Source organism: Cornus florida, unplaced genomic scaffold (genome assembly GCF_030987335.1).
Source record: "Cornus florida cultivar Cherokee Brave unplaced genomic scaffold, ASM3098733v1 CherokeeBrave_3.0.0_Hap2_Chr10, whole genome shotgun sequence".
Classification (NCBI taxonomy): Eukaryota; Viridiplantae; Streptophyta; class Magnoliopsida; order Cornales; family Cornaceae; genus Cornus; species Cornus florida.
Genome location: NW_026775580.1, coordinates 80,559,313 through 80,587,044, shown reverse-complemented (window position 1 = coordinate 80,587,044; position 27,732 = coordinate 80,559,313). Strand labels below are relative to the sequence as shown.

At 37.2% G+C, this 27,732-nt stretch overlaps 3 protein-coding genes and 1 long non-coding RNA gene across 4 annotated transcripts; 3 read left to right on the top strand and 1 right to left on the bottom strand.

Moving 5' to 3' along the window:
• The first annotated feature begins 4,485 nt into the window (after positions 1–4,485).
• Positions 4,486–13,542, top strand: LOC132278938 (auxin response factor 19-like). The gene is made up of 14 exons (XM_059780844.1): positions 4,486–5,187; positions 5,538–5,650; positions 6,666–6,764; positions 6,852–6,908; positions 7,130–7,285; positions 7,380–7,464; positions 7,590–7,680; positions 7,851–8,015; positions 8,185–8,307; positions 8,488–8,563; positions 8,714–8,855; positions 9,995–11,835; positions 11,930–12,120; positions 12,711–13,542. Exons 1-14 carry the CDS (start codon positions 5,124–5,126, stop codon positions 12,844–12,846), a joined length of 3,339 nt encoding a protein of 1,112 aa, XP_059636827.1. The 5' UTR covers positions 4,486–5,123; the 3' UTR covers positions 12,847–13,542.
• Positions 13,543–14,583: 1,041 nt separating this feature from the next.
• Positions 14,584–16,037, top strand: LOC132277947 (uncharacterized). The gene is made up of 2 exons (XM_059779785.1): positions 14,584–14,658; positions 15,642–16,037. The coding sequence occupies exons 1-2, from the start codon at positions 14,584–14,586 to the stop codon at positions 16,035–16,037; spliced, it is 471 nt and encodes a 156-aa protein (XP_059635768.1).
• A 109-nt stretch (positions 16,038–16,146) lies between these two features.
• Positions 16,147–17,215, top strand: LOC132277946 (uncharacterized). The gene is made up of 3 exons (XM_059779784.1): positions 16,147–16,564; positions 16,635–16,963; positions 17,102–17,215. Exons 1-3 carry the CDS (start codon positions 16,147–16,149, stop codon positions 17,213–17,215), a joined length of 861 nt encoding a protein of 286 aa, XP_059635767.1.
• Positions 17,216–20,844: 3,629 nt separating this feature from the next.
• On the bottom strand, positions 20,845–27,027 carry LOC132279098 (uncharacterized). The gene is made up of 2 exons (XR_009471218.1): positions 26,872–27,027; positions 20,845–21,067 (listed from the first exon to the last, which is right to left on the bottom strand). It is a non-coding gene; the product is annotated as an uncharacterized LOC132279098 (long non-coding RNA).
• Positions 27,028–27,732: the final 705 nt, after the last annotated feature.

The following is a 27,732-nucleotide window of genomic DNA, read 5'->3' as shown; positions in this document are numbered from 1 at the left end:
TTTAATATATAAATAAAATTAAGAAAGTCATTGTTAAGTGTCGTCATACATCATCATTAATTTTGATTAAATAATTTTACATATTAATAAAATTTTGGAAGTAATTCAAACATTTCCAATTTAAATTTGGAGTGGCAATTCGTGTTCGTGGATCATAATCGTGTAGAGTTGATTTAAGGATATTCTACTAAACAGCTTATTCCGAACACGACTAGTTTGATAATTGTGTCAAGAACCCTCAACACTAACCCGACCTGTTTATTAAACGGGTTACACGTGTAACCCGTTTAATGACATGTTAAATAAAAATAAAATATTTTAGTATTTAACTTATTAATAATACTCGATTAAACATTAAATACTAAAAAAATATAAGTTTCATTTCAACCAAATTACTAAATAATTTACGATGTACAAAAGAATAAATTATAAAGTATAAGTTTAGATAGTTATTTTAGAATTTAAACAAAAATTTGTTTATGACAGTATAGTTAAACGGGTTACACGGGTTAATATCTTAAATTCAAATATGAAATGATTAAATAAACGGGTTAATCGTGTTGACCCGTTTAAGGTCAACCTAAACCCGTTTAACTCGTGTCGTATTCGAATCGTGTTATTGGATCGTGTCAAACTTTGTCACCTCTAACGTAAACATGTAATTGTCATAATATTATTTTCATTCAAATGCAAATAATTTACAAATAAAAAAAAATTCTAACCTAATTAAACTAACTAACCTAATTACGTCATGATAAATTAATATTCCCAAGATTCAAGAAGTTATATATTGCATCAACTTAAAAAAAATTTGTCGTCTTAATTGGTGCTGCTTAACTACCAAAAAAAAAACATATTATATTGACAAGGTGACATATAGAACTTTAATATTAAAATATTTAAAAGTTGAGTGTTTAAACATGATGCTCTTAGTCTAGAAGCCAGTTGGCTTACGAGATTGTTTGTAACAAAAAAAAAAAATTTAAATAAATAAATAAATAAATTTGTGATTTTTTAAAAATAAAAGCCCAGTTCATATCTTGTTATAAAATAAAACGTGAGAAGCTTTTCACCTCGCTTAAATGGCATAATAAATAACAGTACTGACAACATCTAAGTACTACAAGGGCTTATATGAACAACATTTAGATATTTTGTGGGGTTTTAGAAAACTACAAACTATACCAAGTATAGAGTTAAATTGAATAAAGAGTAGGGGCTCAAAAACAAAAGAATGGCAATAAAAGCAAGCTAGAGATGTCAACGTCGCAGATGCACGTGGGGCCCGTAGCCGCCAACATGGTTTGGCAGGTCATGTAGTTATTAGACCCACAGGGAGGGTGGGGGGGGGGGGGGGGGGGGAGAGAGAGAGAGAGTGTAATTAAGTTTCTTAAAACACACTTAATTTTAATTCGATCTTTAATCATTGTATCAACTTAAAAAGGGTTTTATCCTTATTGTTCGCATGCTAAATCAAGCCAGCACTAACTCTCCCAGTTCTAATAATGGAGATCCCATTGAAGTTTTGAAGACTTGACACAAAGTTACCCCTCACCAACCTTTATATTACCATGGCCGTTACTTTTTATTTTTTTTTGTTTATTTTATTTATTTATCCTTTTTGTGTCTACGGTAGCCCCCCGCGCGCGTCTGGCTGCCTATTATATTATATATAGTGATTTTTGTAATTTTTTTTACATATATATATTTATATATAATATTTTAGTTTTTCAATATTTTTCTTATTTTTCTCTTTCTTTTTAAATTTCATTAATTTCCTTAAAAAGGTAAAACTTCATTCCTTCCATCACCAACTAATTCTATATATATATTTTCAAAGTTATGTCATTTTTCTTTTTTTACTATCTAAAATTATCATTATTTTTATTTTATTTTATTTTTGCACGATACCCCCGAATTGGAATTGTTGCTCCGCCCCGACCATGGCCATTACTTTTTTTAAAGAATTTTGTAACTCTCCAATTAGATTAAAAAAAAAAAAATCTCAATGTATGTTTGTTGTAATACTCATCTAATTACATAAAAAAATTTTAGCCACATTGTAAATGTGAGAAGTTTATTATCAATAAATGTCCAATATTATGAATGTTTATTGAAGATTATTCGAACTCTTAAACCAAAATTTTAAATATATTTTATATTTTGTTGAGAATTGATCATTTGAAATTAAGATATCATATCTAATCTCTATCTACAACACAAGAAATATATGCCTATTAATACACAAAATAGTCATTTAACATTGACATCTCTGCCTTTGAATTTACTATTATTATAAAGGAAAAAGTTTACCTTAAGTCCCATAAGTAAGGCTCTCCTTTTGATGTTGATATGGACCAATAACAATATGACATGTGTTAAAAAAAAATTAAAATATTAAACCTGAATCATTAGGATCTTTTCACGGGGTCATCTAAAAAGAAAGAGGATTTATCTCACACATGTGTGAGACTTGGTAGCGGGCTCTTCCTCTCATTAACTCACGATTCATTATCTCTTCTCACCAAATCCCTATTGATGCCCACCATATCCCCAATCTTGAAACCCTAATATTAATCCTCTCTTCCGCCATCCACCACCTCCACTATTTACCACCTCCTTCATTCCCAAATCCTAATCTTTTACATTCAATCTTTAGAGATGATTCAAGTCGTTAAATTCGTTGCCTGCCATCTCTGTTGCAATCCTATCTCTAGATGACTCAAGAAGTTGAGCAATTAATAAATACGCATAATTCTAGTGGCATCCAAAATTTTGAAATTTATCATCACTTGTTGCAATTTGAAACCAAATTGATTTCCTTAAACTCCATTGATAATTGGAGTCTTATAATTGTGGTTAATTTACCATGTTTGGGCTAATTGTTTAACTTCTTCTATAACCGATTGCAATATGAAGGGTTTGCAATAGATAATTTCAAACGCACGAGGAAAATATATATATACATATTTTCTTTTGGATGATTTGGAAAAAAATTCAAACATTTTTTATTAATTATTTTAAAATTTTTTTAACACACATTATATTTTTATTAGTCCACGTTAATATCAGAAAAACATTCTTACTTATTTTGCCGGAGGCAAGTATTTTCTATTGTATACTGAAAAAAATTTACGTTAAGTACATGGAATGGAAAACCACCTCTCTATGGCATTTAATTAAAATGTTTTATTTTGATCTATTACGGCTAACTATTATGTCTTTATTTTCATTGAAAAGATGGTGATGACACTTGTTTTAAAATGATTTATGATAAAAATTATTATTATGTCAAAATTTAATTGGATTAATGACACTTATTATTATGTCATTTATTTAATTGGATTAATTAATTAATGCATGAAATTGTAAAATTAGATATCAATCAATGTTGACCTAGTCTAATTTTAAATTTTTTTTTTTTTTTTTACATCATCAGCATACCTGTCGCACTTTAAAGTAACAAAGTATTTTTTAAGATGTAAAGATTGAATTTTTAGATAAAAATACCTTAATCCAAATATTTTTACATGTATATTTAACTGTATTTATTCTAACGTTCTTTATAATTGATTTGACATAACAATATCCAAATTCACACACGCACGCACACATATATATATTTGTAAAGTGCTTGTGATTTCAATAACATGACTCCAATCAATATGATAAATTCTATACATAGTATATATAATACTGAATTGTTTTAACATGCTTGGAGACCTCCAAATCGACTGCTAATTAACAAATTTAGCCGACTGGATAAAAAAGGAGTCGTCATAACTAAAGTATAGAACATGAACTCAATATTGAGGTCCCAAAAAAGTCTCTGTCACTTCATTTATTGAATCTAAAAATCAAAAGAAATAGAGCGTCTCAAACTTATTTTTGTACTGCTAATATTATTTTCCAAATATATCATTTCATGGAGTAATTAAATATTTCCCTAAACTATAAAATAAACATTTTTGCCCAACAGCAAAATTAGAAATACATGAATCCTTTTCATTTCATTAATGGTTTTTAAGATTTTCATAAAGCTCATTAACACTTACATTTAAATAATATGTGAAGTTTACAGGTAGTTGTATATATTTGGAGTTTACAAATTATCCAAAAGTTTATAGTAATCAGGTTAGTTATAAAAATAATAATGATAAAAAAAATAGAAAAGGTAAGGAAGAAAAATATATATACACGGTCTCAATACGGTCATATCAGATCATAATAGGAAAAAAACAGAAGAAAAGATTATAATGTAATGGTTAAAAAAAAGCAAGCCCTTAGAGAGAGATTATTTGTCTATTTTTGTTGCTTGTGGTTTGGTTAATTGAAAAGAGTGGGTAGGTAAAAATAAATAAATAAAAGAGGGAAAGGGGTAATTTGGGAACTGAAAAATCGTCATGGTTTGAGAAAGATAACCCTGTTAAAATTAAGGATTAACTCATGGTCTTTAGTTAATAGATTCAGCATTACCCGGTCCCATCCCATCTCGAGTAGAGAGAGAGAGACTCGGGGGACACAGAATTGAGTAGAGAGATAGAAAAGTAGAGAGAGAGAGAGAGCGAAAAATTTTAGGAGAGAGAAGTAAAATGTGGTGAGGGGGGAAGAACTAGGAGGAAGAGAGAGAGAGATGTCTGATAGTTGTAGTGGAAAATAGGGGGCAAAGCTGCAGCATTTGGTCTCTGCAAAGTCGGCAAACTCTCCTTTTTCAAAGCTCCTCCGGTCTTTCTCTTGTCGGCTACTTTTCCGGCAACCCGTTACCACAACTTTTTCCGGCGCGTCTTCGCCGGAAAACAACAGCTCGCCGGGAGATTCAGACCTGTATCTTTTTTCTGCCCTTTTCTTGGAAAATATCTCAGAAAAATCCATTTTTTAGCTAAGGAATCCACAGTTTTATTCTTTGTTCTCTACATCTTCAAATCCGTGTACTTATCATAGCGAAGAAGAGCTACTCGAAGCTCCTATCTTGGTGGTTCAATTGGTGAGATTGTGTTTTCTATTTTTTGTTTTCGCCGGAGAAAGCATCGGAAAGTCACTGGGTGATGAACTACCCGTGAGAGTCCCCAATAATTTTCTGCTTCGGCGGTGAATCGCGAGGGACGGTCGCCGGAATCGGCTGAATGAAGACGCCGGCGAACTGTGCAGGCGCTGCAATGGCGACGGCAACAACCAATCCCAGCGAAGGTGAGATTCAACCCCCTTCTCTCTCTCTTTCTCTCTTTGTACGTTAGATTTAGAGACATTGGAAGATTCATTGTATCGATCGCGTAATAAGCTGTATATTTGTCTTTTCCTCTTTGTTCTATTTGTTCCGGCTTTGTCGGACCTTCTTGTCCTCTAATTATAATCCTAGCTGAAATTTTCCCAAGTAAAATACGTTTTCGGAGTAAATATGGAAACTATGTAATCTCGTGACTCGTTCAGTTCAAGCGACAGTTACTGTAGCATTTCCAAGTTTTTCATATTTTATTTCATTTTCCTTTTACTTTTTTCTCGCCAACCAAACAAGGATTTACTGATCCTTGTGTAATCAGGAGAGAAGAAGAGCATAAACCCGGAGCTATGGCAAGCGTGCGCCGGACCTCTGGTCAACCTACCGGCTGCTGGGACCCACGTCGTCTACTTCCCACAAGGCCACAGCGAACAGGTCTGATTATATATGTGTGTATGCATTCTTGCTATCTTGAGCCGTTAGGGTGAATCCGCTTAACATTCACCACATACCTGCCGTTTATCTTGTCTGATTACTTACTACAAATGTTTAGGGTTACTTCTATTGTGCGCTGTTGTTAAAGTTTGCTTAAAGTAGTTGGCTGAATGATGGAATGAACAGAAAGTAAGGAAAAAAATAGTCTGGAATTTGCTAATGCGTGGCGGTTGTGTGTTTTGACCATATGGGGTATTTTTGTATTGTCAAATTACCTTTTAGTCCTAGTTGGAGTTGTGTTGATTATGCAGTGATGTAGTATTTTCAATGGAGAACAGCAAATTATCAGATTTACAATTACAATTTTGAAGGACCAGTTCATCGCGATATCCTTCCATGTCCAATATGTGCCTTTTTCTGAACACGGGTGCCACTTAATAAAAATTTAGTCTGCCGGTCAATCGGTTTCAAAAGTCAACGGCCTTTTTGTTGTTGTTAGTAGTATCAATATATATGCTCAATCAATTAATAATGACACAGTTTCGTAGTTAATACGAATTAATTACCCATCAAATCTGCATTTAGGGGATAGAAGTAAACATAGATAAATAGCAGTGTAGTCACTTGGCTTTCCATGGGGAATATAGATTAAGGACCGATGTAGATTTGTGTTGACATATATATACTTGCAATTGTTTTTGTTTTATCGAAATATATAGGGTATGAGTTAAGCTGCTGATTAAGGCACGTGGAATTTATTTACTATTATCCTCTACAGTCTTATACGTGACAAGAACTAATCCAATTCATTATTTGTTTGAACAAAGTCAAAATTTAAAGCCTCGGGTGTTTCATGCCAATTAAAAATTTTGTTGCAGTTCAATCATGGAACAAGCTCAGTGTCATATTTGGCTATACTTGTTGAAATCAATGGAAATTTTCTTTTTGCCTCTTCTGATTTCCCCTTTGAATAAATGCCTATCCTCATTGCATGCGAAAATTTCCCATTTTTTAGGTTGCAGCATCTATGAAGAAGGATGTGGATGCTCAAATCCCGAGCTATCCAAATCTTCCATCAAAGATACTTTGCCTCCTTCACAATGTTACACTGCATGTATGAATCAGTTTATCTGGTTTTATTTTCTTTAATGCTAACTAGTAATTTTAATTGTTCTAATTTTCTTTATGTATGACTTCCTAGGCGGATACAGAGACAGATGAAGTATATGCGCAGATGACGCTACAACCAGTTCCTTCTGTAAGGACCTACTGTAATATAACTTACCATTTTGTATTCTGAATGTGTGTGCATATATATTGTAAAACAAAATAACCAGAAAACAAGAAAATATAGATCTCAAAAAAGACTTAGCAAAGTGCTCCCCTTAATATCTAGAAATTTTGGAAATGTAAGTCAATTATACCTGCATGGGAGGAGTTGCCAACTTTAAACAGATTTTTTTTTTTACTCATATGCAGTTTGACAAGGATGCATTGTTGAGATCAGATCTTTCCACGAAGGCAAATAAACCTCAAACAGAATTCTTTTGTAAAACTTTGACAGCAAGCGATACAAGCACTCATGGAGGTTTCTCTGTACCCCGTCGTGCTGCAGAAAAGATTTTCCCTCCCCTTGTAAGCAAATTTTCTCGTGGCAGTATTTGACTATTTGTTACTTTAATCTTAAAATTATTTGTCTGAGGAAGTCAACATTCTTACTTCTTTCTAGGATTTCTCTATGCAACCACCTGCTCAAGAGCTTGTAGCCAGGGATTTGCATGATAATGTATGGACTTTTCGTCATATCTATCGTGGTAGGTTAATCATGTTGCCATTCAAGCTCATTATTTAAAACTCATTGGAACATTCCCTGTTATTATTAAACCTCTTTGCTATTTTGTTTACGAATATTTAAAATGTCTTGCCCTTCATAATGCAGGGCAACCAAAACGTCATTTACTTACAACGGGATGGAGCCTATTTGTTAGTGGAAAGAGGCTTTTTGCAGGTGACTCGGTCCTATTTATAAGGTAATGCAATTGAGTTTTAGAAGCTTTCTAGTTTGAACTGCTAAGTTTCAGATTTAGGTTAATAGCAATTTTCTGATCATGATAAAAGCGTTATGGCTTTATGCAAGCATATGCTTTTTCCAGTTGGATTTTTTTGCATGAACCTTATTGTTTATGTTGGTCGTGAGCAGGGATGAAAAGCAGCAGCTTCTCTTGGGTATTAGACGGGCTAACAGGCAGCCTACCAATTTATCATCATCAGTATTGTCAAGTGATAGTATGCATATCGGGATCCTAGCAGCAGCAGCCCATGCAGCTGCTAATAATAGCCCATTTACCATCTTTTATAATCCAAGGTTTGATTTCCCATTTGTTTGTTGTTATTTTCTTTTGAATTGCTCAAGTCGTAGAAGATGCAAGGTTCCTAATGAGTAGTGGGACATTGCAGTCAATCATGCTAGTCATTATTTGTCGGAATTACATTGCTTCTTTTGAGAAAATTCTGAGATGATTTTGTATATGCAGGGCTAGTCCATCTGAATTTGTCATTCCTTTTGCCAAGTACTACAAAGCAGCGTGCAGCAACCAAATATCCCTTGGCATGCGCTTTCGGATGATGTTTGAAACTGAAGAATCTGGAACAAGAAGGTAATTATTTTTTTCCTAATTAACGAGAAGGTAAATTATGTTTGAGTCCTTTGGAAATGTCAACAATCAACCTGGTTTGGCATATGATATTAAGAATCAGAATACCTAATATGGTTTGGTCCCAACAACTTAAAGAGTGAGTTCCAATTTGATTAAAAGAAAGAAGCAACTGTTCTGCAGGTATATGGGTACAATCACAGGTATCAGTGATCTGGATCCCGTAAGATGGAAAAACTCTCAATGGCGAAACTTGCAGGTAGATATTGTGGCATCTTTGTGTTAATTTTATTTATTTATATATTTATTTTTTTTAAAAAAATTATCTTTACATTGGCGTGGAGAGGACTAGTAGGTTTTACCTGTTTAGTAATATTGTCCATTTCTGTAAATCTTTGTTCTTGAGTAGGTTGGTTGGGACGAGTCAACTGCTGGAGAAAGGCGCAACCGAGTCTCAATTTGGGAGATTGAACCTGTAACAGCTCCCTTTTTCATCTGCCCGACTCCCTCGTTTTTCAGATCAAAGCGTCCCAGGCAACCAGGAATGCCAGGTAGAACAATAGAAGATATAATACTGCAGGGCATTCATTTTATTTACCTTTTGCTATAATATTTTTATCTTTTTGTTTCAATCAAATTATTGAAATAATATTGTTGGTTGGATCTCACCTAAGCATGTTGTGTTAGGGACTTAGGGTACCCCTCTTAACTAGGCCCCCTTCGGATGTTTGATTATAGTGGGTTGACTCTTTCCAATAGTGGGTTGACCCTTTCAAATAAGTGGATCCACCAAGAAGTTATCCTAGATAAAAGTGGATGCCATCAGCTGATCCAATTATAATAGGAAAAATTACATAGTAGTCCTGCTTTTTAGTTACAAAGACCAATAAGTCCTATAAAAATTTATTAGAACAACAAAGTCATAATTTTGATAAATATTTTCAACTAAGTTCAAAACTCTATCAAGTAATGAATTTTCTCCAACACTACCTTTCTTTTATTATTAAAATTCTAATTAAGCCCTTTATATCTAAATTTTTAACTGATATCAATTTACAATATATCAATGAAAAAGCACATAGCCACCTAATTAGGAATTCCCTAAGATATTTTACAAATTAATTAACTTTCACTCTTTGGGGTTTATTTAACATGCATAAAAAAGTTCCATGATTTTTTTTATGTAGTATATTCATCAATAATCAATGATTAATTGTTTTCAAATTTTTCCTACTTCACATTTTTTCAGTACAATTATTTCAAAAGGCAATAGTAAATTTATAAAAAAATTAGACTATGTTTTATAAAAAATAGATCAAGATAATTTTGTTTTTGTTGCTATTTTAAAGAGAAAGGGTAGTATTGGAAAAAGTTATTTTTAGTAGACTTGTGAACTTAATTAGAAATATTCTTTTAACTACGATTTCATTATCCTAATAAAATTTTATAGAGCTTAATGGTCCAACTCAATTAAAAACAAGGGCTAACATGTAATTTTCCCGAAAGCTTTGGCCTTTTGTTGTGGTCCTTGAATGGTGCATGGTGTCAAATGTCACAAGGTCATGATTAAAAGGTTGAAGATGCTTATGTAGGAAAAAGTCACTTTTCAGCTCAGCAGTTATCTGGATATTGAAGGCTGAACTATTGTAGGAGGATATCTAACAATCTACCATTATGTTAATCTTTGCAGATGATGAATCTTCTGATTTTGAGAGCCTATTTAAGAGGACAATGCCTTGGCTTGGTGATGATATCGGCATGAAAGATCCCCAAGCTCTCCCTGGCCTAAGCTTATTCCAGTGGATGAACATGCAGCAAAACCCTTCCCTGGGTAACTCGATGCAGCCAAATTATCTGCATTCCTCATCTGGGCCTGTTCAGCAAAACCGTGCTGGGGCAGATCTGGCGCATCAATTAGGATTGCCTACACCGGAAATCCCTCAGCAAAACAACTTACAGTTCAATGCCCAGAGGTCTATCCAGCAAGCTCAGCTTGACCAGCTCCAAAAGCTGCCGGCTGCCTCATTGAACCCATTAAGTTCGATTTTGCAGCCGCAAAAACAGTTGGCTGATGTAACACAGCAGCCAAAACAAAATATGATTAATCAAACACTAGCCTCGATGCAAGTTCAGGCGCAAATTCTGCAGTCACAGGCTCTTGTTCAAAATAAGAATATTCTTCAGCAGCCACCTATTCAAAACCATCAGCTTCACAGCAACCATCCTCAGAGCCTGCAGCAGCTGCAACAGCAACAAATTGTGGGTCAGAACCAACAACAGAACTTAATTCCATCCCAGCTGCCTGATCAAGTAAACCAACAGTTGCAAATGTCCGAGAATCAGATCCAGTATCAACTTTTGCAGAAGCTTCAGCAGCAACAGCAAGCACTTTTAGCCCAGCAGTCTACACTGCAACAGCCTCCTCAACTTACTCAAGTCCAAGATCAACAGAAACAGCTGTTAAATGTATCTCAGAGCTTTTCTAGGTATGCAACGCCTAGCCAAATGCTGGATATGCCTCAAGCAGCAGCAACTTCTCTTCCTCAGTCACACGATATCCCGCAGCAGATGACAAAGAATAATAGCCAAACAAATGTTCTGTTTTCCCATCCAACCCAGCAACCAAAGTTCCAGCCGCAGCAGCAACCTGGCATGTTGCCTGAATTTCCTGGGCAAGCGGGACACGCCCAATCTTCAACTACCAATCATCTCTCCAGAGCTGGGAGCAGTTTATTGACAGGAACTGGTTTGGGGCAGTCTGGTGTTACTGATGATGTTCCCTCTTGTTCCACTTCACCTTCCACAAACAATTGTCCAAATTCAATTCAACCCATCATGAACAGCAAGGTCCCCCGAAGCATAACCACGGGGGAGGAGACAACTAAGTCTGCTGTTACTCTTTTGAGTTCCAGTGGTTTAGAGACCATGCCTTCTAATGTTAACTTAGTTAAAGATTTGCAGCAAAAACCTGATATCAAGCCTTCAGTGAAAATTTCCGAGAATCAAAACCAATCATTTTTCATCCCACCAACATACCCCAATGCTGGTGTAGCCCAGATGGATTACTTGGAGACATCATCGTCGGCAACTTCAGTTTGTATTTCTCAGAATGATGTCCATTTACAGCAGAACAACAACCCATTGTCTTTTAATCCACAAGCAATGTTGTTTAGAGATACAAGTCAATTTGGGGAAGTTCAGGGTGATCCCAGGTACAATGTTCCATTTAGAGAGAACATTGAGAATCAATTGGATATGCCCATGATTCCTGACCCTTTGGATGCAAAGGGTATGGTGGGTTCAGGGAAAGATTTCTCAGATAATCTCTCTTCAGGAGGCGGCATGTTTGCCCACTATGAAAACGCCAAAGATACTCAACCAGAACTTTCATCGTCAATGGTTTCCCAGTCATTTGGAGTTCCAGATATAGCCTTCAATTCAATTGATTCCACAATAAACGATGGTAGCTTCTTGAATAGGGGTGCCTGGGCTCCACCACCACAGCTTCAGCGGCTGCGGACGTATACGAAGGTTTGTTGTTGAAAACATTGCAGCAATTGAAACTATAGTATTTATTCCCTTCTTTTTAGCCTCATTTTCTGATTTGGGAAGTTTGTTTGTGAAGGTGTACAAGCGTGGAGCTGTAGGGAGATCAATTGATATTGCTCGTTATTCAGGATATGAGGACCTTAAACAAGATCTGGCTCGTATGTTTGGCGTAGAGGGCCAGCTGGAGGACCGACAAAGAATAGGCTGGAAACTTGTGTATGTGGATCATGAGAATGATGTGCTGTTAGTTGGGGATGACCCTTGGGAGTAAGTCCAAAAACTAAATTTACCTTAAATTTTTAGAATCTCACATCTTCCAATGCATTTTTAATAATTTGAACATGACAACAACAAATGACCTTGGTTCAAAATCAATTATATGTCTACTGGTCAAAAGCTGCCTGAGAAAACTGCATGTCAAAATCAGACCTTACTCCATGGAAAAAGGCTAAACAAAATACTTTTTAACATTTCTTAATTTACTATTCCTCTTTGAGAAGCTGAGTTGCTCGCATTCCCTTATTCCCATAAAGGTAATATGAAAGATCATACCTGAATAATCTTGAGTTGCTCTCATTCCCTTATTCTCATAAAGGTGAATGTATCTATAGAGACAGCATATGCTTCATTTTATCATGCATTGCCTTCTCCTAATCACATTTGGACTTGCATATTTCCATAAAATCAGTCTTACAAATTTCTGCCACCATGCTCAATTTTTTTACCTATAGCAATATTTCATTGGTTTTTTTAGTTCTGCATTATTAAATCTAAACTGATTTTCAGACCTCCAATTAATCAAAATAGATGGGCCATGTCAATTAACATGTTTGGTTTGGTCCTTCAATGCATTTCAGGGAGTTTGTTAATTGTGTTCGATGCATCAAGATCCTCTCACCTCAAGAAGTCCAACAAATGAGCTTGGATGGTGATTTTGGTAACAGTGTCCTTCCGAATCAAGCCTGCAGCAGTTCTGATGGTGGAAACATGTAGATTGGCGAACTGACCTTTTTAGCATTTTCTTCCAAGGTGGAAGCTTTACTAATATTAGTTTTACAATCCGTCGAACCTCCCGGCCTGTGATTTTCATGTTTAGTACTTGCAAGTGGGCCAAGCCAACTATACCTTGAATCGGGTATAAGAAGAAATTCCTTGGCAGTTAAAGTATAAACAGAGGTAAGAAGTGGAGGAAGCCAAGCAACTAAATGTTGAATCGGGTATAAGAAGCAATTCATTGCCAGTTAAAAGCTTGTGTCTTCGACTTGGACCTGGTTTGAATGTAGAAACAGAGGTAAGAAGTGGAGGAAACAGAAGCTTTTTCACTGGTTTAGAAAAGAAAATGGAGTTTTGTATTTAAGTTTAGAGAAGAACCCAGTCTGGCAATGGATTCAACTTTGTGATATGATGGACGTTGGACGATCAATTCTTTTTTATATTATATATTTTGAAAATCCTCCCACTTAGATGCATTGTAGAAAGTAAAGCTTGAAATTTGTACACTTCGTTTTAATTGTATAGATGTGTAGATTAATGAAATTGCTCAGAATGCTTTCCACAAAAATATAGTGTTGATAGATGGTGAGACTCTATTATGTTTGGTCGGTTTATTTATTTATTTGAGAGGTATAAGAGATACCAAATCATACCATTAAATTATAGCATATCATGTGGTATGTTTGGTTTACTAAATGCCTTTTTTGATATCCGCGTTAAACATCCAGCTATGCTTTCACCAGTAATTGGATCACATTGACTTAAGGAGACAATTTAAGGCTTCATTGATTATGTGGCTCATAGTTTTTAGTTTACCATTCGTATATATTCCACACACACAGGCACACACACACACAGTACCCCCATCTCCATCAAACAAAAATAAACCAAAAAGGTGCCCAAAATAGGTGAGCACAGCATCAGCATTAACGTCTTGTAAAGACTATAACCTGAATTAACCACATTATAACAAGAAAAGCTCTGCAAAACATAAACATTAATCCAAGTCCGGTACCAGAGCCGGCATCTATATTAAATGTAGTGATTTAATAAGAAAAACCATTTTGCTTGTGCTATGATGGACATTGGAAGGTCAATTCTTTTTTTTTTTTATTATCTATTTTGAAAATCCTCCCACTTAGATGCATTGTAGAAAGTAAAGCTTGAAATTTGTACACTGCGTTTTAATTGTATAGATGTGTAGATTAATGAAATTGCTCAGAATGCTTTCCACTAAAATATAGTGTTGATAGATGGTGAGACTTTATTATGTTTGGTCAGTTATTTATTTATTTATTTGAGAGGTATACGATATACCATTAAATATGGTATGTTTGGTTTACTAAATGCCTTTTTTGATATCTACATTAAACATTCAGCTATGCTTTCACTAGTAATTGGATCACATTGACTTAAGGAGACAATTTAAGGCTTCATTGACTATGTGTAATTGGATCACATTGACTTAAGGAGACAATTTAAGGCGTCATTGACTATGTGTAATTGGATCACATTGACTTAAGGAGACAATTTAAGGCTTCATTGACTATGTGGCTCATAGTTTTTATTCTACCATTCACACACACACACACACACACACAGTACCCCATCTCCATCAAACAAAAATAAACCAAAAAGGTGCCCAAAATAGGTGAGCACAACAACCACCATTAACGGCAATTAATAACAGTTAATTATGGTTATTTGTTTTGGCTTAAATGCTAGGATAGGCGGGACATGGGCCTGGCCCTTACTGTCCTAACTTGGGCCTGTTCTCCCCAAAGGGGCTGTTTGGCCAACTGGCCCATATCTGTAATTATTTCTTATATTTATAATACTACAGAACCTGAATTAACAACATTATAACAAGAAAATTCACTTTGGATATGACTTAGTGATTTATTCGTTGGACTTTGGAGCTTAGAAAGTCCAAAAGTCTGCGGTTTGAGTCCTGCTGGGTGTTCTTTGTAACTAGCCTCCGTTGCCCCTACAGTGACTTACCCGGCCCGGGTGGGGAGGTGTCCTTCCGGATCCTCGAGAATTAGTCGGGTTGTTGAGGGGCCGTAAGAGTTTGTGCTATCCTGGACACTTTGGGTTAACTTAAAAAAAAAAAAAAATGCGAAACAGAAACATGAATCCAAGTCTGATACCAGAGCCTGCATCTATATTAAATGTAGTGATTTAATAAGAAAAACCATTTTGGTTGTGTCTCGTACCAGAACTCTCTACACATGAAAATTCATACATATGTATGTCTGTATCTATTTGTATACTATAATTTTGGTCTATTGGCATAATAATACTCCTTACTTAATAAGGAATGAATCAATAGAGAGATTGTGAGACTTTGCAGTGTACATAAAGATTCAACCAAGCCTGGTACCAGAGTCTATATCTATAGACTGCAGTTAATGTCTTTCGACTCTTCTCACATGGAATTGACTACAAGACATAGGAGATCGAAAATAGTCTGCAAAAGAGAATCTCAAATACATATTCTAACGTCATCTTTCGATTCTCTGAGTCCATATCTTTTCTATTGGAGACAATCAAGGCAGACCAGCAAAATCAAATCTGGAAAGCTTGATTACAGCAATTGTAACGTGTATGTTAGTTTGGTTAGCTGTCAATATTTGTCAAATATTACTTGTATAAAACATCTATATATACCGAATGAATCTGTTGGTTTCCAGTAGTAAGGGAATTACCAATCAAACAATTTCTCATTCTTTTCATTCCTTTTATTTCTTGCCATATTCAGTTTTTACATTCCTTTTATTGCCTGCCATATTCAGTTTTTACATGGTATCAGAGAGGTGAAAGATCCGTTTCTCATGGCAGATACTGAAGCTCCTAACTCCAACGAACAAGGCCTGGACAACGATCTTCATGATCCCTTCTTTGTTCATCACTCTGATAATCCTACAACAGTTTTTGTCTCTCCACTTCTCACGGAAGACAACTTCACCACATGGCTTTGCGCTATGAGGATGGCGCTCCGCGCAAAGAATAAGTTTGGGTTTGTTGATGGTACCCTCAAACCACCAACCGATGTCAAAGAGCTGCAACAATGGCAGAGATACAACGATCTAGTGAGTTCATGGATCCTCAATTCGACAGATAGCGAAAGTCGGGCAAGCGAAAGTCGGGCAAGCGTACTCTATGCCGAGAGCCAGGGAAATATGGCTTGATCTTAGCGATCGCTTTACTCAAACAAATGCACCGAAAATTTATCAACTCAAGCAATCGATTGCATCTCTAAAACAAGAAGAAAATTCTGTTTCTGCTTACTTCACAAAGATGAAAGCATTATGGGATGAGTTGAACTCACTCACGGTGGTGAAACCCTGCACTTGTGGACATAGAAAGGGAATTGCAACTCAACAACAAGACCGTGCGATGGAATTTCTCCAGGGGCTTCATGATCGATATTCGGCTCTCCGCAGCCAAGTCTTGCTGATGGATCCATTCCCAGACGCCACAAAAATCTATGCTTTAGTTCGAAAAGAAGAAAAACAGCAAGAAATCCACTCTTTGTCCCCCTCTGTCAATGCACCAGAAGCTACTGCACTTTCTGTCAACCAAGCGCCCATTAATACTGTTGATATTTCTCCCAAAAATCAGGCCAATGCAAGTGCACACTCATCCAACTGGTCGAACAACAGCCAACGAAATAATGTAAGGGACAATCGTCGCAATGGAAAATCAAATTTGCACAGTGATTATTGTGGCTACAACAGTCACACCAGAGATGTATGCTATAAGCTTCATGGTTTTCCTGCTGATAGATCACGGAACCATCCTCGAAACCAGGAATTTTTCAAGGCCATCTCCTTCAAGACCTCACCAATCTGATGAACAGGCACTGGTCTCTCCGCCACTCTTCACACAGGAGCAATACCACGAAATTCTTGCCATGCTTTCTTCAGGTAGCATTAATCCCCAAGCAAACTCAGCAGGTATAGCACTCGCCGCATTAAACTCTGCTTGGATTATTGACACTGGAGCCTCCAATCACATGCGCTCCTCTTTGGCATCTTTCTCATCATATTCACTTTGCTCCACTCATGTTCAATTACCCGATGGTTCACATGCACAAGTCACCCATATTGGAACTGTAAAATTTTCTCCAGCCTTCCAACTTGAGCATGTTTTCCATATACCTTTATTTCAGTTTAATCTTTTATTTGTCAGTTAGCTCACAAAAACTCACCCATATTCAGTAACATTTTTCCATGATCGATGTGTTTTCTAGGACCTGTCTGAGAAGAAGATGATTGGACTGGGTAGTGCACATGGCGGCTTCTACTATCTTCAGACCCCTTCTGCACATCTCATCATCGGTACACCCTGTTGGGAAACGTGCTAGTTTTAAAAACTTTTCGAGTGATTTTAAAACATAGATCTTGATTCATCACATAGAGACAAGTTTTATGCAAAAATAAAACATGATGTATCATTCAATTAAAAGATTGAATACTTACATCAAGGTTTGAGTAAACCTTAGATCTCTCTTCTAAAGTGAATATTCTCACTTATTGTAGATCCCTTTTGCTAGACACCTTTTCCATAGATCTCCATCTTCTTGGTAATGGTCTTGCCTTTAGGAATCACTCATAAGCCTCCATGAATGACCTTGGAAAACTAGGCTTGTGGGAGCCTCCATTAGATGAGAACACTAACCTTAATTTTCTAAAGAGAGAAAATTTATTCCTTTTTCCTTCTTATAAAAATCACCCCTAAAATATACATAGACCATGTATATATATAGGCAACATAAAGATAAGGAAAAGGAAACTATAAATCCTTCTCAATCTCTAATTCACATATCTCAAATCTAATATGATTCCAATATCAAGTTGGGCTATGAGTGAGAATCCTTTGGGCTTATTATTTTTATTGGCTATAATGAATTAATAATTAGCCCGGTCCATGGACCCAATTAAATTAATTCATAAATTAATTTATACTCCACTAAAAGAAATTAATTGAACTCCAATTAAATAATAAATAATCTGTAAGTCAATGTTGCACTTTGACCCCTCTATGCATAATTAGTTATCGGATAAATAATGCCATCAATCCGACTACTTAATTAATATATTTATTTTGGTACCTTTGATTATTTCTGGCTTGATCACAATAAAACATTTGTTTGACAAAAAATAATAATTTAAATAAATAAATATATAATAAATCATTTTGTCTAAAAACATACAAAGACCTTCGAATTTACTTTGTGATCAACCATAATCAATACAAAATAAATACAAGTACCAATGATGCAAATATTGAAAATATAACGCTCTAACTATTAATTACATAACTACCCAAAGTGTCAGTCTAAGGATCCTGAAAAATCCGCCGAACAAATCAAAGTAATTATTAATTAACAAAAAAGTCTATACTTTTTTCATACTTAAGAGTCAAATGCCATGACGGTAATAGGGAGCAATTGCATACGACGGCTCTCGCAATATATCTCAACCTAAAGCGGATTCAGTCAAAGTCTTAATTAATTATGATTCCATCCATAATTACCGACTATGAACAATTTATGATTACTATTTATATTAATGTATTGATCGCCATCTCATACATATATAAATATTTCTTGTAATCAAGAGGACACTATCAATTCTATAATGAATCGAATCACAATACAATTATATAAATTATAAATATTTCAGATATGTCAGGAATATATGTCACTTTAATCCAAATAGGAATTTGCTATGCCAGGGCATATAAATCCCAACAGCTCCCACTTGCCCTCATAGCTAATTCAAATTGCATCTAACTCCAATATTATCCAGGTGTTGATCAAAACTATTGATCGATGACACCTTTGTAAATGGATCAACAAAGTTGTGCTCCAATGCAATGTCATAGCCATGAGTACATATTCTTGCCGAACAATATCATGTAGGACATGATACTTTCCTCTCAGTGTACCTTGTTCCTTTATGGAACCTTGGGTCATTGGTTTCGATTACTTCTGCATTATTGTCACAACATAGCTCAATAGGCAGGTTAGTATACTCCACAACCTCTAAATCAGTGAGATCAAACCAATAGGCTTCCTTTGCCGCCTTTAAGGCTGCAATATATTCCACCTGCAGGTTTGAGTCAGCAGTTGAAATCTGCTTAACAATCTACCAACTGATTTCCCTTCCATTAAGTGAACATACACTAAGTTATGAACCTCATAGTATCTACTTCTGATTGAAAATCAGAACTAGCATACCTGACTAGGACCATATCATCACATTCATAAATGAATATGATATCCTTGGTCCTCTTTAGGTACTTAATGATATTTTTCACAACAGACTAGTTATCAAGTCCAGAATTGGATTGATATCTTTTAACTATCCTTACTATGTAGCGGATGTCCTATTTGGTATAGACCATGGCATATATGAGACTTCCATATGCCAAAGCATATAGTTCCAGTCTCATTTGCTCAATCTCCTCTGCTAGTCTTGGAAAAACTACTTACTAGAGAGAGCAATCCATATCAATAAAGCAAGAACTCATTCTTTGAGTTATGCATACCAAACCTGGTCAAAACTTTATCAATGTAGGGTTATTAAGATAAGTCTATTTTCCTTTTAACCTGATCTTGCAAAAGCTTGATCCTCGGAATATAGCTTACATCTTGAAGATCCTTCATTTCAAAGTAATTGAACAACTACCTATTTATTGATGACAAAATTTCCACATCATCCTAAATGAGTAGGATGTCATCAATATATATAGAATCAGAAAAATAATGACATTCCCTTGTACACTCATGATTTATTCACTAAGAAATCTTTTGGTGTCTTTTTATAGATTAACTTGCCTTCCATAGGTATCACCCTACTAGAAAGTTCTACAAGATTCCAGAATTTATTAGAATACATAGATTCTAACTCTGATTTCATAGTAACTCGCCAAAACGATCTGTATCCATATCGGTTCACGCTTCCTTGTAGCTTACTGGGTCCAACTCATGTTTAACAGGGATGTCCATAATGGTCTCACCTAAAAACATGATTCTGTCGGATTGGATAATTATCCTCCCACTACATCAATGTACCGATGAAGGAATCTGTGTACTAGATGATGCTGACGCATCAATAGGGAATTCATCTATAATTCTAAATCTCTATACTAAGTGTATTCATATGTGGTACATCTGGTACTCTTACCATATTCTCTAACACTATGCTACTAGGTATGTGATTTATAATATGATTCTCCTATAAATAAACAGTGAGTGAAAACAATCAACTTTTATCTTTGAGATCATAAAATAATCCATCATAGTGACTTTAGAGTAGCTATCAAATCTAGCATGCCTATGATCTGCTTCCAACTTACTTGTCCATATCAAGCGCACACGTGCAAGACTACCCCATATGTGCATGTGATTCAAACTAATATTTAGTCAAAAAACACAGCTCAATGGTATCCTTGAGACAGACTAAGATGGAATGCAGTTCATAATACGCATCGACATCATTAACGTTAAACTCTTAAATGAAAGAGATAATGTAGCATAACTGTTCATAGATCTAACCATGTTAAGCAGAAATTCTGTTTTTCCTATTTGACACCTCAACCCATTGAGCATCAATTGCGGAAAACTGGTACACAATACCCTCATTGACTATATAGTCTTTGCACTATCCCAAGAAATACTCATATCCACGATCAGATCAAAGTGTTTTGATAAGTTTACCTAATCTGTGCTCCACGTAAGTCTTGACACTTTCGGAATATACCAAAAATTTAAGACTTGTGTCGCATCAGATAAATTTATCCAAAACGTGAGTAATCTTGCTTGGATGTTCATAAGTGTGATACCCCTCGGATCCGAGACACGGGTTCATCAGGCCCAGGCCCAAACCCGAGGGAGTATCAAACAATTAATATTTTATAGCGAACACAGAATACAAAATGAATTAAGAAATGAAAGTTTAAAGCTGAAAAGAAACTAAAAGATAATCCTTAAATAATTAAATACTTAAATTTGATAAACCAAATATCCATAATTTGAACAACTCGGGAATCCATCTCTAGTGGACCCCTAATAAAAGTCTCACACTAAATGAAAGTAAAATAAAAGATAAAACCCAAATCCAAGATCTGGAAAGAAACCCTACATCTTCGGTAGAATGGAAGATCGTCTCTGCTCTGCACGAACAAGCTCAAGCCTGGAACTGACGTACACCTGAAAAATAGGAGTGGGTCAGGCCCACGAACAAGTTCTAACCTACTACAATCCAAGCAGAGACTCGATACACATGTACATACTAAATAGTTCAACAATAACTAATAATCCGTACATAAATATATCCACACTACTGGACTCTCGCTAGGCCATGAAGGGGGTCTCAACCTGGATAGAAGGCATCACACAATACGCACCTGAGTGGGTATGAGTACCTAAACCTAAACAGGGTATACCTCAACCTTCACAGTCAGCTACACATCCAACTGCATATACGCACCCTAACCGTCGACCCTGAGACTCAAGCTCATGACACGGTAACATAAAAATATATCTAAACTCCGTTTCTATCCATCCACCAGAAATCCAGTAAGTCACTCGGCGTAGTCAACCGTACCGACTTATATATATAAGGAGGATTGTAGTTTATAACCCGTGCCCTTACTCCAAAATAGGTAGGACTTAGCAATGTGAGCTAATCCAACCCAGTATGTCACCGTCCCATACCGGTACATACAATCCAATCCGTCCAATAGTTGATAAAGCATCGATAATTATAACAACAATATCAACAATTCCATACTAAACATAATAGAATGCATTAGCAACCATTCTTAAAAATACCAATAATTGATTCACATTGAAAATATAAATATCAATGTCAACTACTCCTTACTATGCATATTAAAGTAGATAATCAACATGCTTATTTACATGCACAGTTGACAAAATAATGACCATATAAATGTCAATACCAACAGTCCAAACTAAACATGTTAGAACAGATTAACAAACATGCTTAAGTAAGCCAATTCAGAACCCATAATTTGATCATACAGGGCTTTCTTTATAATGATAACCTATTCCCAGTTTCCATAGAATTAACAGAGCCTAAATAGATATTTTCCCACTCACATCCATAGCATGCAGAATAAATATAAGTAATCTATTATACTTATAGTTTCCTGTCCAACAACTTGCCGCACCAACCGTTAAATTTAATTATCAACTAATTATCAGTGAAATATAAATTTTTAGCATAGTTTCTATTGTCATGAACATATAATTCGAGTGGACAAGCTCTCACAGAAAATTTCTAATATAATTAAGAAATTAGAAACTCCAAATCTACACAGTCTACCAGACCTTCGTAATTAACTCCATGTAATCCTAATGGTTAACGCTTTGTGTCCAATTTTATATAATCTGGTCTTTGCATATTTATGATTACCCTAGACCACTCCTAAATCACCCATTACAGTATTCATTCACCAATAAACACATTAAAACAATCAGTAGGAAGCCTAATCACTGAAAAAATTTGGAAAAACAACCCACAGAACCAAAACTCACGCATAAACAACCTGGAGCCGGCTCCAGAATATTGGAGCCGCCTCCAATGGCCCTGGAGCCGGCTCCTAGACCATTGGAGCCGCCTCCAGTCCAAGGGGAGCCGGCTCTAATCCAATAGGAGCCGGCTCTCTCCCTCCTCTTCTTCGTGTTCTCCTCTCCGGTCGCCGTTTACGCCTCCGACACTTCACAGTAGAAGGTTTCAGAGAGTTTCAATTAATCCTAGAAGATTCCAGTCCTTAACTCAGTCCTTATTATGCTACTAATATGGATTAGACCAAAAATTAAATAAGACAGTTCAAAGTTTAACAGTTTACAAGTTTTAAACCAAAATCAGTTTCAGTTACACTCTAGACATGACACAGACAACGTCTTTTATTTTTTAAACATGTAATTCATCCTGGAACCATTGAGTATGCAAAGAACACGAGTATAAGGGAGAGAGTAAGGTTAGAACTTGCCTTTTGAGATTTTGTTAAAATCTCTACGTTGTCTTCTACAATCTCCGGCGACTCCTACTGCAACTTCCTCCGTTCCTCGTTTCTAATTCCACAGACGTGTTTTGGTTGTATTATTTTGTTCCCTAAGCAGACTTTTCTTATGTATTTATAGGCAACCAAAACCCTAAGTCCAATTATACCTACCGTCTGAAACGAGGCCCATAAACTCAACCTAGGTTATAAACCTTGTCGGCTCCTTAAATAAACCTAAACCTAAACAGAACTAAAACCCTAACCACACTTTTATACCTAGTCACAAATTAAAACATGTAATTACTAAATCAACAATAAAAATTCCAAGTTAACTACTAATTCAATTAAAGAAACAAATAAAAATTCAAGTTAACCGTAAAACAGAAAATAACATACAATTTACAGAGAATTTAAAGCCAAATAAATAATTAAAACAATTAACTTAAATAACACAAATAAGTCAACTAAATCAAATCATTAAAAAGTCAATTAAAACACAATTCAAAACAATTAATGAACCAAAAATAATGAATAATGAACCAAAAATAATTAATAAACAGAAAACAATTAAACAAATTAACCGAGACTATCCTTTCAAAAATTAGGGGTATTACATTCTTCCCCCCTAACAAAAGGAATTCCGTCCTCGGAATTCGCTCTTACCTTCTTCCAAAATATCAGGAAACTGCGAGCGAATGACATCTTCCCGTTCCCAAGTAGACTCAGCCTCATTGTGATGACTCCACTGAACACGAACCAAAGGAATAACCTTATTACGAAGAATCTGATCTCGTCGGTCGACAATACGACACGGTGGCTCTAAATAAGTTGCATCCGGTTGCAACTCAATTTCCCCAACATCGATATGCTGATATCGATCCTCATCTCGCAGAAATTTTCGCAACATGGAAACATGAAACACGTTGTGAACGCGATCCAAAGTATCCGGAAGTGCCAACCGATAAGCGACAGCTCCAACGCGATCCGTAATCATGAATGGACCGACAAACCGTGGAGACAACTTCCCTTTCTTCCCAAAACGCATAACACCCTTCATAGGAGATACTTTAAGAAGAACCTGATCCCCAACCTGAAACTCCAAAGCACGAGTGCGACGATCAGCATAGCTCTTCTGCCTACTTTGGGCAGTACGCATGCGATCTCGAATAAGAGCAATCTTTTCAGAGGTATCCTTGATGAACTCAGGACCTAAGAATCGATTCTCTCCAACCTCCATCCAACAAACAGGTGATCGACACGGTCGACCGTATAACGCCTCAAAAGGTGCCATCCCAATAGTCTTCTGGAAACTATTGTTATAAGCAAACTCCACAAGTGGCACATATTCCTCCCAGTGGCCCTTGAAATCCAGAACACACGACCGAAGCATATCTTCCATAATCTGATTCACCCTCTCAGTCTGTCCGTCAGTCTGAGGATGGTAAGCAGTACTAAGGTGTAACTCCGTACCTAAAGCCTGCTGAAAACTCTTCCAAAATCCAGATACAAAGCTCGAATCCCTGTCCGATATAATAGACAATGGAATGCCATGTAGCTTCACAATCTCTGAAATGTAAAGCCTCGCCAACTGCTCCGAAGTGTAGTCAGTGCAAATAGGCAAGAAATGAGCTGACTTGGTCAACCTATCCACAATGACCCATATGGAATTATGCCCCTTGAAAGAATTTGGCAACCCTTCCACAAAATCCATAGATATGCTCTCCCATTTCCACTCCGGAACTGGTAGTGACTGTAAAGCTCCTGGCGGCCTCTGATGATCAATCTTAACCATCTGACAAGTACTGCACTGAGAAACAAAAAGAGCAATGTCCCTCTTCATACCTGCCCACCAAAATTGCCGCTTCATATCTTGATACATCTTATCGCCTCCTGGATGAATAGAGAACTCAGAGTGATGAGTCTCAGTCATCACATCCTTCCTCAAATTATCAGCAGAAGGTACCACTAACCGTCCCTTGTACCTTAAACCTCCATCAGCCCCAACATGGTAGAATGGAACCTCTCCGGAAGCTATCTCTGTGACCTTGTCGACACATTGCGGATCAGTGAGTTGTGCTTGTAAAACCTTGCGAATGATGGAAGGTGTAACCACCATGCAAGCCATAAAAGCATCTGACAACTCATCTACATTCTTCAAAGCATTCCACTCAGTAGTGAATAGAGCAGAAAGACTACCAACGGGTCGGCGACTGAGTGCATCCGCCACCATATTCGCTTTCCCTGGATGGTACTGTATAGAGAAATGATAGTCTTTTACAAACTCCAACCATCTGCGCTGTCTCATATTCAGCTCCCGCTGAGTGAACAAGTACTGCAGACTCTTGTGATCACTGAATAATCTGAAAGACTCACCCAACAGATAATGCCCCCAAATACGCAAGGCAAAGACCACTGCTGCCAATTCCAAATCATGTGTCGGATAATTAAGCTCATGAGGCTTAAGTTTCCGAGATCCATAAGAAATCGGTCGCTCCTCCTGCATCAATACACATCCAAGACCCTGCAACGATGCATCCGTGTAAACAAGATACTCTATCCCGCTTTACGGAGTAGCCAGAACCGGTGCAGAAGTCAACTTCCTTTTCAGCTCATCAAAAGCCCGCTGACAGTGTTCATCCCACACGAACTGTACACCCTTCTTGGTCAGATGAGTGAGTGGTCCTGCTATCTTGGAGAACCCCTGGATGAATCTCCTGTAATATCCTGCCAGACCGAGAAAACTCCGAATCTCTGTAGGTGATGTAGGCTGTCCCCACTCAACCACCGCCGAAACCTTGGCCGGATCCACTGCGATCCCCTTTTCTGACACCACGTGACCCAGAAATTTCACCTCCCGCTGCCAAAATTCACACTTCTCGAACTTAGCATACAACTGGTGTTCACGAAGCGTCTGCAAGACTATGCGAAGATGTCTAGCATGATCGTCCTCCGACCGAGAATAGATCAAGATGTCATCAATAAAGACAATAACAAATTGATCCAAATAAGCCCGGAAGACTCTATTCATTAAATCCATGAACACTGCAGGTGCATTAGTCGTCCCAAACGGCATAACACGAAACTCATAAGAACCATATCTCGTGAGAAACGCTGTCTTAGGAACATCCTGCTCCCTAACCCTCAGCTGATGATACCCAGAACGCAGATCAATCTTGGAGAAGTATGTGGCTCCCCTTAACTGATCAAACAAGTCATCAATCCTGGGCAAAGGATACTTGTTACGAATCGTAACCTTATTCAACTCCCTGTAATCTATACACAGACGAAGCGAACCATCATTCTTTTTCACAAACAGAACTGGTGCTCCCCAAGGTGATGTACTCCTACGAATAAAACCCTGGCTGAGTAACTGCTGAATCTGATCCCTCAGCTCTCTCATCTCCACCGGTGCCATCCTATAGGGTGCCCTAGCAATAGGCGCAGTGCCTGGAGCTAGGTCTATCACAAAATCGATCTCGCGACTAGGTGGCAACCCTGGAATCTCCTGAAATACATCCGGGAAATCCTGTACAATTGGTATGTTATCCGATGACACAGTAATCCCCTCCTTATTTTCCTCCTCCACATGGAACAAATAGGTGCTACCGCCTCCTTTAGAACGTGGCATAACTACTACGTACATATCCTGACCAGGTATGGTAAAAATAATAGATCTATCAAAACAATCAACTTGGGCATGGTAGTGAGACAACCAATCCATCCCAAGTATCACGTCATAAGTGTGCATGTCCAAGACCAATAGATTGGCTAGAAATCTGAGTCTGCCAATATCTAGTGTCACAGGCCCATCACTCTCATGTATAATAGCTGTATCACCCAATGGTGTAGAAATACCCTGAGGTCTAGTGCATACCCTCGTCCTCATCCCAGATAAAGCAACAAAAGTCCTAGCTACAAATGAGTGTGTAGCACCCGTATCAAATAAAACACGTCCATATAAACCATGAATAGGAAACTTACCCTCAATAGTCTGAGGTGCCTGAACATCCTGTGGCTTGGGGTTATACACCCTGCCATAATGCAACTGCTGTGGCGCCTGTCCCTGAGTCTGCGGCGGTGCCGGTAAAGCCAGATGTGTCTGTCCCTGAATCCGTGGAACCTGTGGAGCTGGTAGAGGCACTGGCCCCCTCTGTCCCTGCTGCACATACTGTCCATGTCCCTGTCCCTGTCCTGCTTTAGGACACTGCCTGGTGGTATGACCATACTCTCCACAAGTATAACAACTACCCTGGAAAGTACCAAATGGCCTCCTCTGTCGGTTAGCCTGTGGCTGACCCTGTCCTGCCTGTGGTCCCCCATTCTGTTGCCTCTGAATAGGTGCCCCATTCCGATGAGCATCTGAACCACCCTTGTGCTTCTTCCAAGGCTGTTGCCCTTGAAACTTGCCTTTGTCATTCTGCCGGTGACCATTGCCATTCCCCTTTTCAGCTGACTGATTAGTAGAGTCTTTATCTCCCCGCTTCTCACCACGAGCCTGTCTGATGTCCACAGTCAACTGATACTGTTGTAGAGCAGCGTCTACCACCTGAGCATAGGTAGTATAGGCTGGACTACCTGTAATAGCTCTCTTGATAGACCACATCAGTCCTTTGACAAAACTGTTGCGCTTCTTTTCCTCTGTATCCACCTCCTCCGGTGCAAAAAGAGACAAGCGTGTGAACTGCTGCTCATACTCCGCCACTGTCATGTTTCCCTGCTGCAGACTTAGAAACTCGGTCTTCATAGCTGCCCTGACTGCATAGGGAAAATATTTCTCATCAAAGCGAGCACTGAACTCATCATAAGACAATGTCATCCTCTCCTCTGGGGTGGTAACTGACT